Here is an 18,543-nt window from a genome sequence, read left to right as displayed (position 1 = left end):
TCATACTGTAAGATCGAATAAAAGAACAGGTTGTTTACTCATATTCACTGTTTCCTTCCTTTTGCTTATGCTTACTTTACAACTGGTCTTTCGTTTGTTAAGCAAGCATGTAAATAAACAAACAACTGGACTGAACTGATCTGATCTGAATTATTACATGCCGAGACCAAACGGAAAAGAGCGACTAAATTGATATGGAGGTCATAGGGAGAGGCTAACACTCTCACTGACAATAACACACGCTGCTCCTCAACCACCAGATAAATTTTATGTGTTTCAGGACAAAAAATATACAAGCCGCAGCCAGACTGTGAACAACTGTACAAGCTTACATGATAACTACACAGCAATGCTCCCCTAAGCATGTGAACCTTCCACACACTGCTGAACTGTAAAGTTGTTCTTGTGTTTAATTAATTAAGCACCAAGCCATGAAGGAGTATGGCCGAGGGAAGCTATAGATCCGCTTATTCTTAACCTCGGCAGTACTAGATGGGGGTAAGTGGTCAGCTTCACGTCTCGGCCGCTAAAACCTTGCGAAAGTTCCGCCGGTAGCCATTGGATAGGAGACTGGAGGGGTTGGGGCCAAAAGCCGATCTGGACGCTGCTGAGAAGAGGGGAATCTCATTCTTCTGCCAAGAATCGAACCCGTAGCCCGTCGCTATACCGACTGAGGTAACCAGGCTTATTACTGAACGGTTTTCTAATAAAATGAAAATGTAGCCCAACACATTCTTTACGCAGAATATCCGTTGCAAAATCAGATATTCTGAACATGATACTCATCATCAGGGCCAGGGTATTGATGACCTAAAACTATTTTTAAAATGACCTATAAAGTAATCTAAAAATCCAGAAAAATGACCTAAACGTTTAAAAAAATATGGTCTAAAAATGTAATACGTCATGGAAAATCTATTAATTAATTTAAATCGTACTTTTANTCTCTATACGAACGATGCTGAAGGTGACGATACGCCTCAAAATATGGTCCAACGTAGCGCTAAACGACACGGTATAAGAAGTAACGACGTTTCTGCTGAAATACCGAGTGACATAAAATGCGTAACATTTTCTTTTTTTCGTTTAATTACCGACGCTCAGCACCCCTAATAATATGGCGTCGAATGGTCGGAAGATACTGAATTGGAAACAATGTGGAGAGAAAAAGTTGTGTCCTGATTCAGAGTACTAACACGGGATTTGCCTGTAGGGACTGAGGAATACCACGGCAAACTTCGGTCAGGACAGTCGGTGTTCTGACCAAGATTCGAACCGGCCTTCCGAAGGAACATATTCTAATTCATTTTAATCCTTTGAAACACAAATTTCTTACAAACAATATTGAAAAATTCAGCTCCTACTCACAGAAAACACNCTATGGGCCTCCACGGCCTGTTACAGGGTTACCTTTACTTTTACTTTTAATCTTTATTAACACTGTGAAGTCATCATTACTCTTGTAAATTCGTCCTCGTTTTTATGTTGACAATTAAGCAATATATGATTGAATCTGAATATAAATGAAGAATGCCGTCTCTTGGGATGTGACGCCGTGTAAATCTTGTGTGAATCGACGTTTCGGAGAAAGGTATCGCCTCCATCTTCAGGCTAGAAAAATCCGCGAGCAAGGAACCAGTGTGAGGTGGCTGCGGAGCCACCTGCTAAGATGAGTTCACAGGCGGCTTGGATGCTGCGAACAAGATACAATCTGTGCAGCAACCATCCATCCCTGGCACTGTTAAGAGTCCACAGTACTGAGCTCTCCCGGCTATTATTAAAGTAATTGTCTGAGTGTCCAATTCCATCAGAGTTCTTATTGTATGAAGGTGACAGTCATTCAACTGGCCAAGAAATTCTCCACCTTTTCCAGAATCTGAAGATCCACTAATGTGTCCTCCAGAGGCCGCCACTGGACCCATTCATACTCCAACATCCTAAGCTTAAGACTGCTTTTACTCAGATCCTTGTTTTCTGGACTGTATAGCCGAGCCAATTCCTGAACCTACTCTTCAACCCTGAAGATGGAGGCAGCATGTTTCTGCGGAACGACTTTAGTCCAATATGAGATTAAACGGTGTCGCAACTCAGAAGACAATTATGAACGATTTCCGCAGTGAAAATCTAAAAACTTGCATGAATTTTAACCTTATCCTATCTATGCCTAGGTCTCCAAGTGGTCTCCTTCCTCCAGGGTTTTCGACTAAAATTGTGTACGCCTTTCTCATGTCCACCCAGCGTTTTATACATTTCTCCCATCCCACACACACTCCTTAACGTTATCATCCTGACAACATCCAATGAAGAGTAGAGTTTATGATGCTCTCCATTATATAATGATTTCATTCCCTGTTTATTTCTCTCCTCCAGATTCAAATATTCTCAAAATCCTGTTCTCATCCATCCCCAATCTGTTCTACCCTCAATACGAAAGATCAAGTTTCAAAAAGGTACGAAAAGGACAGGGAAAATTATACTTTGGTCAATATTTAGCTGTTTATGTAGGAGGTGGAAAGACAAAAAGATTCTGAACCAAAGGATTCCTGGAATTTAATGTGCTCTCGAAAGAGGGTTGTAAAATATACAAAGAATCATTTGTCATAAGGCGTGGCTGTAGCATGTTGCTGGAACAGTGGGCCATGCCGCTTGCGTTCTGACGCACTCGTCCTCAACCAGGTCTATAATTTTGAAGCCTTTGTACTGCAAGGTCTTTTACTGAACTAGCTTTCAGTGCATGCTGACATAGTGTACCGTGGTCATTGACATACTAGTATAATTTACTATTATTTTCCTTCGACTGCATAAGCAGTCACAAAACAAAAGTTCAAGGAAATATTCGATTTGTTCTGAAAAGGAAGTGAAAGTCACGCTGTTTCCGGGTACTAGTATGACTTCCTTGGAATACCTGCCACACGGTATCCGAATACTCATGGCGTCCCAACATGTACCATGATGAGAGTTGCACCAACTGTAGTCACTTAACTAGAAGTTATTGGTTCAGATGGCCGCGCCATAGCTCAAGCGATTAGTCGCTGGCTTCCCACCGCGGCGGCCCGGGTTCGAGCCCGGGTCTGGTGAAGTGGGATTTGTGGTGGACAATGTGGCGCTGGGGCGGGATTTCTCCTAGTACTTCGGTTTCGCCTGCCAATCTTCATTCCACCAATTGCTCCATCATCATAATCACCCGGGGCAGGCTACAATAGGTCAATCAGTGGCCGCCGTGCCGAGTGGACCCAGTTGGACTCCACCCCCCACTAAGCGAATTTAGAAAAAATAGGGTTTCTTGTTTTTCCCGATAACGAACGACCGGTAAAGTCACTGTGGATTTAACACCAATATAACGGTTCCCATTGTTCCATGACAAATGTCTCTATACGAACGATGCTGAAGGTGACGATACGCCTCAAAATATGGTCCAACGTAGCGCTAAACGACACGGTATAAGAAGTAACGACGTTTCTGCTGAAATACCGAGTGACATAAAATGCGTAACATTTTCTTTTTTTCGTTTAATTACCGACGCTCAGCACCCCTAATAATATGGCGTCGAATGGTCGGAAGATACTGAATTGGAAACAATGTGGAGAGAAAAAGTTGTGTCCTGATTCAGAGTACTAACACGGGATTTGCCTGTAGGGACTGAGGAATACCACGGCAAACTTCGGTCAGGACAGTCGGTGTTCTGACCAAGATTCGAACCGGCCTTCCGAAGGAACATATTCTAATTCATTTTAATCCTTTGAAACACAAATTTCTTACAAACAATATTGAAAAATTCAGCTCCTACTCACAGAAAACACGCTGGGTCTCCATTATAAAGACCAATCAGTTAATGCAGTAAACAAAATAGTGGTTGTTTATTCTGAGAATCACATTAAGGCCTAATAGGTGTTCTTTCTTTTTGATGGCNAACCAGTGTGAGGTGGCTGCGGAGCCACCTGCTAAGATGAGTTCACAGGCGGCTTGGATGCTGCGAACAAGATACAATCTGTGCAGCAACCATCCATCCCTGGCACTGTTAAGAGTCCACAGTACTGAGCTCTCCCGGCTATTATTACAGTAACTGTCTGAGTGTNCAAGACAGACCCAGCTATACAAACCCGTTACACAATGTAACGAATTATTGAGCTGGCTTGGACAATGCCGCCCGGAATTTTATCCATATATAAAGTTTTCCACTCTTTAATTAGAGCTGCTTTAGAAATAATATTCAAGANTCCAATTCCATCAGAGTTCTTATTGTATGAAGGTGACAGTCATTCAACTGGTCAAGAAATTCTCCACCTTTTCCAGAATCTGAAGATCCACTAATGTGTCCTCCAGAGGCCGCCACTGGACCCATTCATACTCCAACATCCTAAGCTTAAGACTGCTTTTACTCAGATCCTTGTTTTCTGGACTGTATAGCCGAGCCAATTCCTGAACCTACTCTTCAACCCTGAAGATGGAGGCAGCATGTTTCTGCGGAACGACTTTAGTCCAATATGAGATTAAACGGTGTCGCAACTCAGAAGACAATTATGAACGATTTCCGCAGTGAAAATCTAGAAACTTGCATGAATTTTAACCTTATCTTATCTATGCCTAGGTCTCCAAGTGGTCTCCTTCCTCCAGGGTTTTCGACTAAAATTGTGTACGCCTTTCTCATGTCCACCCAGCGTTTTATACATTTCTCCCATCCCACACACACTCCTTAACGTTATCATCCTGACAACATCCAATGAAGAGTAGAGTTTATGATGCTCTCCATTATATAATGATTTCATTCCCTGTTTATTTCTCTCCTCCAGATTCAAATATTCTCAAAATCCTGTTCTCATCCATCCCCAATCTGTTCTACCCTCAATACGAAAGATCAAGTTTCAAAAAGGTACGAAAAGGACAGGGAAAATTATACTTTGGTCAATATTTAGCTGTTTATGTAGGAGGTGGAAAGACAAAAAGATTCTGAACCAAAGGATTCCTGGAATTTAATGTGCTCTCGAAAGAGGGTTGTAAAATATACAAAGAATCATTTGTCATAAGGCGTGGCTGTAGCATGTTGCTGGAACAGTGGGCCATGCCGCTTGCGTTCTGACGCACTCGTCCTCAACCAGGTCTATAATTTTGAAGCCTTTGTACTGCAAGGTCTTTTACTGAACTAGCTTTCAGTGCATGCTGACATAGTGTACCGTGGTCATTGACATACTAGTATAATTTACTATTATTTTCCTTCGACTGCATAAGCAGTCACAAAACAAAAGTTCAAGGAAATATTCGATTTGTTCTGAAAAGGAAGTGAAAGTCACGCTGTTTCCGGGTACTAGTATGACTTCCTTGGAATACCTGCCACACGGTATCCGAATACTCATGGCGTCCCAACATGTACCATGATGAGAGTTGCACCAACTGTAGTCACTTAACTAGAAGTTATTGGTTCAGATGGCCGCGCCATAGCTCAAGCGATTAGTCGCTGGCTTCCCACCGCGGCGGCCCGGGTTCGAGCCCGGGTCTGGTGAAGTGGGATTTGTGGTGGACAATGTGGCGCTGGGGCGGGATTTCTCCTAGTACTTCGGTTTCGCCTGCCAATCTTCATTCCACCAATTGCTCCATCATCATAATCACCCGGGGCAGGCTACAATAGGTCAATCAGTGGCCGCCGTGCCGAGTGGACCCAGTTGGACTCCACCCCCCACTAAGCGAATTTAGAAAAAATAGGGTTTCTTGTTTTTCCCGATAACGAACGACCGGTAAAGTCACTGTGGATTTAACACCAATATAACGGTTCCCATTGTTCCATGACAAATGTCTCTATACGAACGATGCTGAAGGTGACGATACGCCTCAAAATATGGTCCAACGTAGCGCTAAACGACACGGTATAAGAAGTAACGACGTTTCTGCTGAAATACCGAGTGACATAAAATGCGTAACATTTTCTTTTTTTCGTTTAATTACCGACGCTCAGCACCCCTAATAATATGGCGTCGAATGGTCGGAAGATACTGAATTGGAAACAATGTGGAGAGAAAAAGTTGTGTCCTGATTCAGAGTACTAACACGGGATTTGCCTGTAGGGACTGAGGAATACCACGGCAAACTTCGGTCAGGACAGTCGGTGTTCTGACCAAGATTCGAACCGGCCTTCCGAAGGAACATATTCTAATTCATTTTAATCCTTTGAAACACAAATTTCTTACAAACAATATTGAAAAATTCAGCTCCTACTCACAGAAAACACGCTGGGTCTCCATTATAAAGACCAATCAGTTAATGCAGTAAACAAAATAGTGGTTGTTTATTCTGAGAATCACATTAAGGCCTAATAGGTGTTCTTTCTTTTTGATGGCAAGACAGACCCAGCTATACAAACCCGTTACACAATGTAACGAATTATTGAGCTGGCTTGGACAATGCCGCCCGGAATTTTATCCATATATAAAGTTTTCCACTCTTTAATTAGAGCTGCTTTAGAAATAATATTCAAGAATGACACCTTGTTCAATACAGTAGCTATAACTTTCTTTCCTAACCCAAAACGAGTCCACTTGTGAAACTCAAATTTCATTTACTAATTAATTAATTTATTTATTTTATTTTGTACACTGCAACTCCATTCCAGTCTATGATTAAAAGTAACGATGGTGGTTATAAAGTTACAGATAAAATGTCATTAACAACATAAAAAAGTTTAATAATTTCTGCTTTGAATGTAGGTTTCATCCTATGTGCCACCCTGTAATATAAAACCTAAAACAATNATCTATGCCTAGGTCTCCAAGTGGTCTCCTTCCTCCAGGGTTTTCGACTAAAATTGTGTACGCCTTTCTCATGTCCACCCAGCGTTTTATACATTTCTCCCATCCCACACACACTCCTTAACGTTATCATCCTGACAACATCCAATGAAGAGTAGAGTTTATGATGCTCTCCATTATATAATGATTTCATTCCCTGTTTATTTCTCTCCTCCAGATTCAAATATTCTCAAAATCCTATTCTCATCCATCCCCAATCTGTTCTACCCTCAATACGAAAGATCAAGTTTCAAAAAGGTACGAAAAGGACAGGGAAAATTATACTTTGGTCAATATTTAGCTGTTTATGTAGGAGGTGGAAAGACAAAAAGATTCTGAACCAAAGGATTCCTGGAATTTAATGTGCTCTCGAAAGAGGGTTGTAAAATATACAAAGAATCATTTGTCATAAGGCGTGGCTGTAGCATGTTGCTGGAACAGTGGGCCATGCCGCTTGCGTTCTGACACACTCGTCCTCAACCAGGTCTATAATTTTGAAGCCTTTGTACTGCAAGGTCTTTTACTGAACTAGCTTTCAGTGCATGCTGACATAGTGTACCGTGGTCATTGACATACTAGTATAATTTACTATTATTTTCCTTCGACTGCATAAGCAGTCACAAAACAAAAGTTCAAGGAAATATTCGATTTGTTCTGAAAAGGAAGTGAAAGTCACGCTGTTTCCGGATACTAGTATGACTTCCTTGGAATACCTGCCACACGGTATCCGAATACTCATGGCGTCCCAACATGTACCATGATGAGAGTTGCACCAACTGTAGTCACTTAACTAGAAGTTATTGGTTCAGATGGCCGCGCCATAGCTCAAGCGATTAGTCGCTGGCTTCCCACCGCGGCGGCCCGGGTTCGAGCCCGGGTCTGGTGAAGTGGGATTTGTGGTGGACAATGTGGCGCTGGGGCGGGATTTCTCCTAGTACTTCGGTTTCGCCTGCCAATCTTCATTCCACCAATTGCTCCATCATCATAATCACCCGGGGCAGGCTACAATAGGTCAATCAGTGGCCGCCGTGCCGAGTGGACCCAGTTGGACTCCACCCCCCACTAAGCGAATTTAGAAAAAATAGGGTTTCTTGTTTTTCCCGATAACGAACGACCGGTAAAGTCACTGTGGATTTAACACCAATATAACGGTTCCCATTGTTCCATGACAAATGTCTCTATACGAACGATGCTGAAGGTGACGATACGCCTCAAAATATGGTCCAACGTAGCGCTAAACGACACGGTATAAGAAGTAACGACGTTTCTGCTGAAATACCGAGTGACATAAAATGCGTAACATTTTCTTTTTTTCGTTTAATTACCGACGCTCAGCACCCCTAATAATATGGCGTCGAATGGTCGGAAGATACTGAATTGGAAACAATGTGGAGAGAAAAAGTTGTGTCCTGATTCAGAGTACTAACACGGGATTTGCCTGTAGGGACTGAGGAATACCACGGCAAACTTCGGTCAGGACAGTCGGTGTTCTGACCAAGATTCGAACCGGCCTTCCGAAGGAACATATTCTAATTCATTTTAATCCTTTGAAACACAAATTTCTTACAAACAATATTGAAAAATTCAGCTCCTACTCACAGAAAACACGCAGGGTCTCCATTATAAAGACCAATCAGTTAATGCAGTAAACAAAATAGTGGTTGTTTATTCTGAGAATCACATTAAGGCCTAATAGGTGTTCTTTCTTTTTGATGGCAAGACAGACCCAGCTATACAAACCCGTTACACAATGTAACGAATTATTGAGCTGGCTTGGACAATGCCGCCCGGAATTTTATCCATATATAAAGTTTTCCACTCTTTAATTAGAGCTGCTTTAGAAATAATATTCAAGAATGACACCTTGTTCAATACAGTAGCTATAACTTTCTTTCCTAACCCAAAACGAGTCCACTTGTGAAACTCAAATTTCATTTACTAATTAATTAATTTATTTATTTTATTTTGTACACTGCAACTCCATTCCAGTCTATGATTAAAAGTAACGATGGTGGTTATAAAGTTACAGATAAAATGTCATTAACAACATAAAAAAGTTTAATAATTTCTGCTTTGAATGTAGGTTTCATCCTATGTGCCACCCTGTAATATAAAACCTAAAACAATATGCAAAGCAAATACACGCTGTCATAAGAGCGTGGTGCTGCTGCAGTAAGGCAGTATAACTGGGAGATACCTGGCGCCAATCCAAATAGCGAACAACACATCCACACAGCAGATCTCGGCGAGTTTCCTTCAATGATGGGATAATGCCTTAAAATAAACTACTTCCGGNTATTCCCTGTTTATTTCTCTCCTCCAGATTCAAATATTCTCAAAATCCTATTCTCATCCATCCCCAATCTGTTCTACCCTCAATACGAAAGATCAAGTTTCAAAAAGGTACGAAAAGGACAGGGAAAATTATACTTTGGTCAATATTTAGCTGTTTATGTAGGAGGTGGAAAGACAAAAAGATTCTGAACCAAAGGATTCCTGGAATTTAATGTGCTCTCGAAAGAGGNCCTACCATTTCATTCAAATTATGTATGCATTTCTCGTCTATCCAATGCATTCTATGCGTTTCGCTCATCTCATACTCCTTTTGACCACCCATNTATACAAAGAATCATTTGTCATAAGGCGTGGCTGTAGCATGTTGCTGGAACAGTGGGCCATGCCGCTTGCGTTCTGACGCACTCGTCCTCAACCAGGTCTATAATTTTGAAGCCTTTGTACTGCAAGGTCTTTTACTGAACTAGCTTTCAGTGCATGCTGACATAGTGTACCGTGGTCATTGACATACTAGTATAATTTACTATTATTTTCCTTCGACTGCATAAGCAGTCACAAAACAAAAGTTCAAGGAAATATTCGATTTGTTCTGAAAAGGAAGTGAAAGTCACGCTGTTTCCGGGTACTAGTATGACTTCCTTGGAATACCTGCCACACGGTATCCGAATACTCATGGCGTCCCAACATGTACCATGATGAGAGTTGCACCAACTGTAGTCACTTAACTAGAAGTTATTGGTTCAGATGGCCGCGCCATAGCTCAAGCGATTAGTCGCTGGCTTCCCACCGCGGCGGCCCGGGTTCGAGCCCGGGTCTGGTGAAGTGGGATTTGTGGTGGACAATGTGGCGCTGGGGCGGGATTTCTCCTAGTACTTCGGTTTCGCCTGCCAATCTTCATTCCACCAATTGCTCCATCATCATAATCACCCGGGGCAGGCTACAATAGGTCAATCAGTGGCCGCCGTGCCGAGTGGACCCAGTTGGACTCCACCCCCCACTAAGCGAATTTAGAAAAAATAGGGTTTCTTGTTTTTCCCGATAACGAACGACCGGTAAAGTCACTGTGGATTTAACACCAATATAACGGTTCCCATTGTTCCATGACAAATGTCTCTATACGAACGATGCTGAAGGTGACGATACGCCTCAAAATATGGTCCAACGTAGCGCTAAACGACACGGTATAAGAAGTAACGACGTTTCTGCTGAAATACCGAGTGACATAAAATGCGTAACATTTTCTTTTTTTCGTTTAATTACCGACGCTCAGCACCCCTAATAATATGGCGTCGAATGGTCGGAAGATACTGAATTGGAAACAATGTGGAGAGAAAAAGTTGTGTCCTGATTCAGAGTACTAACACGGGATTTGCCTGTAGGGACTGAGGAATACCACGGCAAACTTCGGTCAGGACAGTCGGTGTTCTGACCAAGATTCGAACCGGCCTTCCGAAGGAACATATTCTAATTCATTTTAATCCTTTGAAACACAAATTTCTTACAAACAATATTGAAAAATTCAGCTCCTACTCACAGAAAACACGCTGGGTCTCCATTATAAAGACCAATCAGTTAATGCAGTAAACAAAATAGTGGTTGTTTATTCTGAGAATCACATTAAGGCCTAATAGGTGTTCTTTCTTTTTGATGGCAAGACAGACCCAGCTATACAAACCCGTTACACAATGTAACGAATTATTGAGCTGGCTTGGACAATGCCGCCCGGAATTTTATCCATATATAAAGTTTTCCACTCTTTAATTAGAGCTGCTTTAGAAATAATATTCAAGAATGACACCTTGTTCAATACAGTAGCTATAACTTTCTTTCCTAACCCAAAACGAGTCCACTTGTGAAACTCAAATTTCATTTACTAATTAATTAATTTATTTATTTTATTTTGTACACTGCAACTCCATTCCAGTCTATGATTAAAAGTAACGATGGTGGTTATAAAGTTACAGATAAAATGTCATTAACAACATAAAAAAGTTTAATAATTTCTGCTTTGAATGTAGGTTTCATCCTATGTGCCACCCTGTAATATAAAACCTAAAACAATATGCAAAGCAAATACACGCTGTCATAAGAGCGTGGTGCTGCTGCAGTAAGGCAGTATAACTGGGAGATACCTGGCGCCAATCCAAATAGCGAACAACACATCCACACAGCAGATCTCGGCGAGTTTCCTTCAATGATGGGATAATGCCTTAAAATAAACTACTTCCGGTTCCACCCACCTTTCTCCATTCACCATTCACAATTATCCTACCATTTCATTCAAATTATGTATGCATTTCTCGTCTATCCAATGCATTCTATGCGTTTCGCTCATCTCATACTCCTTTTGACCACCCATATACCTGGTAAAATGCACAGCTTCCCATGTTCATGCCATGAAGAAGCATGGGGGAGTAAAGCGTAGCTTCACCCATTCTTAACCTCGACACTGGATTCAGGTAAGTGGACTGCTTCTTGCCCCGGCCGCCTTTTTCCCCGGGGGAAAAGTCATTGGCACCCACTGAATAAGGGGCTGGTTGAGCCCCAGAGACGGCCGTAACGATATGGAGAAGAATCTCTTACCCCAGCCGGGAATCAAAGTCCGATTCCTTGGTCATCCGGCATGCCCTGAAGAGTACGTTCATCTGGGTTGTAACGCTGTACAGTTTGGAGAAAGGCCGACGTTTCAGGGGAATATATCGGCTCTATCTTCAGGGATGAAGAGTAAGCCAAGCAAGAAACCAGCAAGAACCAGGAGGCATGCAGAGAAAATCACGAGTGGAAAATCAAGCCGGACATAAGCAAGCGCAAGCTGGAAAGGAACTACGAGGGAGTCAAATCCTATACTGCAGGATCCTTTTGTATCTCATATGTAGTCACTCCCAACCCAACAGTGACAGTGATGTTACTGTCAGCTATCGTACTGTTTGAATCGCGATATCATTTCAACGTCTCAATGAAAATTATAAAACATGGAACGCCACGCTTCGAATAAGCAGTTCATCATTAGTGGACCCCAAGGATGACTGGTTACTAGACGCAGCATATCGTCCCCTTTTCCTTTCCTCCGTGGCCTCTAGTCCACAAGCGAANGCCGAGTGGACCCAGTTGGACTCCACCCCCCACTAAGCGAATTTAGAAAAAATAGGGTTTCTTGTTTTTCCCGATAACGAACGACCGGTAAAGTCACTGTGGATTTAACACCAATATAACGGTTCCCATTGTTCCATGACAAATGTCTCTATACGAACGATGCTGAAGGTGACGATACGCCTCAAAATATGGTCCAACGTAGCGCTAAACGACACGGTATAAGAAGTAACGACGTTTCTGCTGAAATACCGAGTGACATAAAATGCGTAACATTTTCTTTTTTTCGTTTAATTACCGACGCTCAGCACCCCTAATAATATGGCGTCGAATGGTCGGAAGATACTGAATTGGAAACAATGTGGAGAGAAAAAGTTGTGTCCTGATTCAGAGTACTAACACGGGATTTGCCTGTAGGGACTGAGGAATACCACGGCAAACTTCGGTCAGGACAGTCGGTGTTCTGACCAAGATTCGAACCGGCCTTCCGAAGGAACATATTCTAATTCATTTTAATCCTTTGAAACACAAATTTCTTACAAACAATATTGAAAAATTCAGCTCCTACTCACAGAAAACACGCTGGGTCTCCATTATAAAGACCAATCAGTTAATGCAGTAAACAAAATAGTGGTTGTTTATTCTGAGAATCACATTAAGGCCTAATAGGTGTTCTTTCTTTTTGATGGCAAGACAGACCCAGCTATACAAACCCGTTACACAATGTAACGAATTATTGAGCTGGCTTGGACAATGCCGCCCGGAATTTTATCCATATATAAAGTTTTCCACTCTTTAATTAGAGCTGCTTTAGAAATAATATTCAAGAATGACACCTTGTTCAATACAGTAGCTATAACTTTCTTTCCTAACCCAAAACGAGTCCACTTGTGAAACTCAAATTTCATTTACTAATTAATTAATTTATTTATTTTATTTTGTACACTGCAACTCCATTCCAGTCTATGATTAAAAGTAACGATGGTGGTTATAAAGTTACAGATAAAATGTCATTAACAACATAAAAAAGTTTAATAATTTCTGCTTTGAATGTAGGTTTCATCCTATGTGCCACCCTGTAATATAAAACCTAAAACAATATGCAAAGCAAATACACGCTGTCATAAGAGCGTGGTGCTGCTGCAGTAAGGCAGTATAACTGGGAGATACCTGGCGCCAATCCAAATAGCGAACAACACATCCACACAGCAGATCTCGGCGAGTTTCCTTCAATGATGGGATAATGCCTTAAAATAAACTACTTCCGGTTCCACCCACCTTTCTCCATTCACCATTCACAATTATCCTACCATTTCATTCAAATTATGTATGCATTTCTCGTCTATCCAATGCATTCTATGCGTTTCGCTCATCTCATACTCCTTTTGACCACCCATATACCTGGTAAAATGCACAGCTTCCCATGTTCATGCCATGAAGAAGCATGGGGGAGTAAAGCGTAGCTTCACCCATTCTTAACCTCGACACTGGATTCAGGTAAGTGGACTGCTTCTTGCCCCGGCCGCCTTTTTCCCCGGGGGAAAAGTCATTGGCACCCACTGAATAAGGGGCTGGTTGAGCCCCAGAGACGGCCGTAACGATATGGAGAAGAATCTCTTACCCCAGCCGGGAATCAAAGTCCGATTCCTTGGTCATCCGGCATGCCCTGAAGAGTACGTTCATCTGGGTTGTAACGCTGTACAGTTTGGAGAAAGGCCGACGTTTCAGGGGAATATATCGGCTCTATCTTCAGGGATGAAGAGTAAGCCAAGCAAGAAACCAGCAAGAACCAGGAGGCATGCAGAGAAAATCACGAGTGGAAAATCAAGCCGGACATAAGCAAGCGCAAGCTGGAAAGGAACTACGAGGGAGTCAAATCCTATACTGCAGGATCCTTTTGTATCTCATATGTAGTCACTCCCAACCCAACAGTGACAGTGATGTTACTGTCAGCTATCGTACTGTTTGAATCGCGATATCATTTCAACGTCTCAATGAAAATTATAAAACATGGAACGCCACGCTTCGAATAAGCAGTTCATCATTAGTGGACCCCAAGGATGACTGGTTACTAGACGCAGCATATCGTCCCCTTTTCCTTTCCTCCGTGGCCTCTAGTCCACAAGCGAACTATTCCGACCGAGCGACCGCCGCTTGTTGGCGAAGTTAGTGCCAACTTTTGCGGATAGAGGGTCTCGCGTGGTCAGCGCAATGGATTCCCACGGCCGTTAATCTCGGTTTTCTAGACCGGAGGAATATCGTCCCCTAGTTTGGAATATTCAGTGAACTGCCGAAATGATGTGGCGAATAAACTATTACGATATGTACCAGTAATAGACCTATCACTGTTGTTCTGTTGTGTTATCACGATAATATATGGGGCCTGTTCAAATTAAACGTATTCGGGAATTGCTCTGGGAGGAGAACTAGAGTTCGATAAAAAGAGTCATCATGGACGCTGGGGTAGGCATCCCAACCGAGGCACCTGCCTATGGAACCCATCCGCAAAGAACTCCCTTGACGGCCGCTCTCGAAACCAACTCATCACTGCGGCCTTAGCAACCAGCTAACGGGTTTCATTTGAACAACCCTCATACATTCTACTCTCAACCCATACATATTCTTCTCCTAGGGCAACAAACAAAGGTTCACATCGATATTAAACGACAGGTAAAGTTTGTAGGGGGGTTCATATTTTATGTTATTTTATGTCATTTTTTGTTTTCTGACAGGAGGCGCAAAGACAAAAATTAGATGGAACAGTTGCAAGCATTCACCGAATCTAACGTGTTCTTACTAATTCGTGAGCATAATTTCAAGTTTCGCTCTGCTACTCTTAGGACGGATTTATTACCTATTTCAGTATCAATTAACATTTTGTCCTACATTCTCAGGAGACATGAACATACACAGGAGTTCAATGTCAGTATCATCGACGCTAAACAACCAAATGCACGACAGTAATTTCTTAAATATTACAAGTGAATTAAAACCCGCCACTCTTGCAATGGACGTTTCATATGGATTTTTTCTACAAGCTTTCGCAATCGACTGCATACCAAGTGTCACTACACTGGATCTCTCCGAAGGTAACATTTGAAACTACGAAAATCGCGATGACGCAACTGCTGCAGGTGCGTCCACAATAGCATCCTGTATGCTACGTAAACCGTAACCTTAGGCTGTCAGTCGATGTGTCTATCATGTAACTACACTAACACACATTAACGTTGCCTAGGTCTATTATACCCCACAGCAGATGCAGGGTAGGGCTGGGTAAACTCCAGGTTTATTGTTCTTTGCGATTCTGTAAGGAGATCTACTGGTACGACAGCACTGACCTCCTAATCTCTAAAGAACGTGCAGGAACATACCAACTCATGGAACAGAAACCTTGAGCGGCCGATATTCGCTCACTTGCTCAAGAAATTCCCCACCTTTGTGGAGCACAATGTGTCTTTGTATCACAGATAAGTACAGGTAACCAATATTTAACTCAATGCAGAATACATATTCCGCAATGAATTAACCTATTTCCCCGGGTCTTGTGTTTAAAACATCTTAATATTCATTCCTGCAATCTCTATTCATTTTTAATTACATACTAATCTATCGAGACCTTCACATACATGAATCGAACGTGCAACAACAGTAATGATCGAATAAATCACTGTACTTAATCATTCGATTTGGGTCGCTTTCCATAAATGAGCTACCGTGTAATTACGGCATAGGCAAAGCTGTCCCTGTGCTTAAGCAACACGCCTCAGGGACATACGAGAAGCAGACGTAGAGCTCCAAACATTCTTAACTTCACCACTAGAGGTGAAAAGCCAACTTCATGATCCAGCTGTTTCAGGTTCGGGGAAGTCCTTAGTGATCACTGGAGGGGAGGTCGAATGAGGGGAGGTCGAATGAGGGTCAGAGCCGATCTTGACATGGTGAAGGGGAAAGTCCCTCCGGCAGTCAAAATGTACTGACCAGGTTATTCCATTTCATTTACGAGTATTTTGTAATCACACATTCGTGCTACAACAGCTACGTTCCTACTAAGTTCCATGTTTATTGGGACCTGTCAATCTAATTATGCACCTCTGCCTTCTGTACGTCCATGGTTGTAACCAACTACCCTTGCCAAACTAACTAGCATATACTGTCCTTTTACTCGTTAGCATTCAAACCACTACAAATAAAACGAACTCCGTGATTTTAGTCCGCAAGCAAACTATACCGACCGAGCGACCGCCGCTTGTCGGCGAAGTTAGTGCGCCTCTGTGATCTAGTTGTCAGAGTTCCTGGCTACAGATCAAGAGGTCCTGGTTCGATTCCCGGCGCTACCAAATTTTCTGAGAAATAGCGGGTCTGGAACGGGGTCCACTCAGCCTCGTGAGGACAATTGAGGAGGTATTTCAAGCAAATAGCGGCTCCGGTCTAGAAAACCGAAATTAACGGCTGTGGGGATTCGTTGCGCTGAAAACGCGACACCCTCTATCCGCTAAAGTTAGCATTTAAACAACTATGCAGTTCAACTCTGATGCGTCCGAAGGGAATGGTTAAGCCCCTGCTCAGTAACGAGGAAGTCCGGAGTTTAATTCCCTACAACTTCATTATCCAGGGCAAGGAACCATTGGGGGGAGGGGACGCTACTTATTCCCAGACACACAAAGTATCGAATTGGTAGAGACGAGTCTGCTGGAAATAGTCCCTGGATCTTAGTGGTCTCCAATCCGAAAACATTTGCTCGGAACGCGAGTGCTTTGGGACAATATGACCATGATTCTGTTCCATGGGTTTAGTTAATGTGGAACAGTGGGTGAAAATCTCCGACTGTGTGCATTTCAGTCGTCCTGATACCAACGCGAGCTTCACTCACCTTCCTGACGGATACCCTCAGGATACAAGGATCCAATACCCCAGTAGAAGCATTGGCGCTCATCTTGCAGACGAACTCGAATTTGGCACCCCACCGAACAGCGTGATCCTGGACTTCTTCCCTGTGTGAGAAAAGTCATCATTCATAACATAATACTACAGAGAGAGAGAGAGAGAATGGAAAGATAATAATGAGACCCATGAAATTCATATTGTGACATGACGGCTGAAAGCCGGAATGGAGGAGACGGAGTAGAAGTCCATTGCTAGACAACAACTAGGTAAACACTTCTTCCAGTGGCACTGCATGTTAACAAAGGCATTCCCGTGATAGCACAACAGAACAGAGGAACTGTAAGACATGGTGACTTCTATCCCGGTCGCGTGGAAGTTATAAAAGGCAGTGAATTCGTAAATTTGATTCCAGTGTGGAGGAGGGGTCGAATGCCTCCACCGTAACCCTGCGAGTCGTAGGAGGAGACGAAAAGTCTCGAATCTGAGACAGTAAAATATGGTCGCGAATCCAAAGGGACTAGAAACCGAGAATGACTGCGCTGGCGAGGATCAGCAACAATTGTAAACGACATACCAGTCCTTTCGTCAGACACAGCATCCAAAATCAACAAACCCGCAACTGTCTGACGGTAATAAAAATCAGGCCCCAGATGGGTGCATGACTCCAAGACTGACTGGCCGATGGACCGTCGTTCGTACCCAAGACTCGACTCGAATTAGAGAGAACAGAGATCAGTCCGAGATTCAGACAGCGTGAGAGATTCGTGAGACAGACGTTGTTCAGAAGGAGTTCAATGTCTGAACTGCTGTAATTGATTTAACTGTAATTGCAGTGCCAATAAATTCAACCATCTAATCCAGAACCCATTATTACTCGTCATGCTAACCCCTTATACATGACAATACGTACTCAAAAAATCACCCAACATATCTCCTATGAAGAGCACGAATACATTCATAGATATAAATGTACGTAACAAGTTTCACTTTCAAATACTGCCCAGTAACAGAGAGACAGATTATTGCAGTTACAAGTCGCGGATCATGCCATATCCCTAATGCTACATTAATGAAGCCCACTGACTAATTCTGTGAAGAAGACTCCTTCATCAGAAGCTGACTGGCGCTCAACTAGTCAAGAAATCCCCTACATTTCATGTAGCCCACGGCAGTCAGTTAAGTTCAGTCTATACACTGTTTAAGGTCCACTTCACCTTTAACCTCATATCTAAGTATAAAATATTATTAATGCCGTCCAGTGTGATTGATAAATGTTCTGTTTTTTTTAAACGCAACATTTATCAATCACTGGATTTTATACGATTGCTAGTGTGAAGGGCCACGATGAACCAAGTCAAACTGAAATCTAAGCTTATGACTGCAAATCAGTCTCTTCCGCTCAAGATTTACGACTGAACTACTGTGATAATTAACATCCCTGTGTATAATGATAAATAAATAGGAACTTAAAAGAGTGCCTGACTATAAAATTTTA

The 18,543-nt window shown here is 42.4% G+C and overlaps 1 protein-coding gene across 1 annotated transcript in view; it reads right to left on the bottom strand.

Annotated features, from left to right (window-relative positions):
* The window catches only part of LOC111869555 (protein FAM102B), a 55,529-nt gene extending 38,377 nt beyond the window's left edge, over positions 1-17,152 (bottom strand). Inside the window, exon 1 of the mRNA XM_023861177.2 lies at positions 17,035-17,152. Within this exon, the coding sequence (XP_023716945.1) occupies positions 17,035-17,097 (63 nt within the window). The 5' untranslated portion in view covers positions 17,098-17,152. The remainder of the gene's footprint in view (positions 1-17,034) is intronic.
* Between the last annotated feature and the right edge of the window lie 1,391 nt (positions 17,153-18,543).

This window comes from Cryptotermes secundus, unplaced genomic scaffold (assembly GCF_002891405.2).
Source record: "Cryptotermes secundus unplaced genomic scaffold, Csec_1.0 scaffold463, whole genome shotgun sequence".
Classification (NCBI taxonomy): Eukaryota; Metazoa; Arthropoda; class Insecta; order Blattodea; family Kalotermitidae; genus Cryptotermes; species Cryptotermes secundus.
The sequence above is the reverse complement of the archived record's forward strand: the minus strand, read 5'-3'. Positions and strand labels throughout refer to the sequence as shown.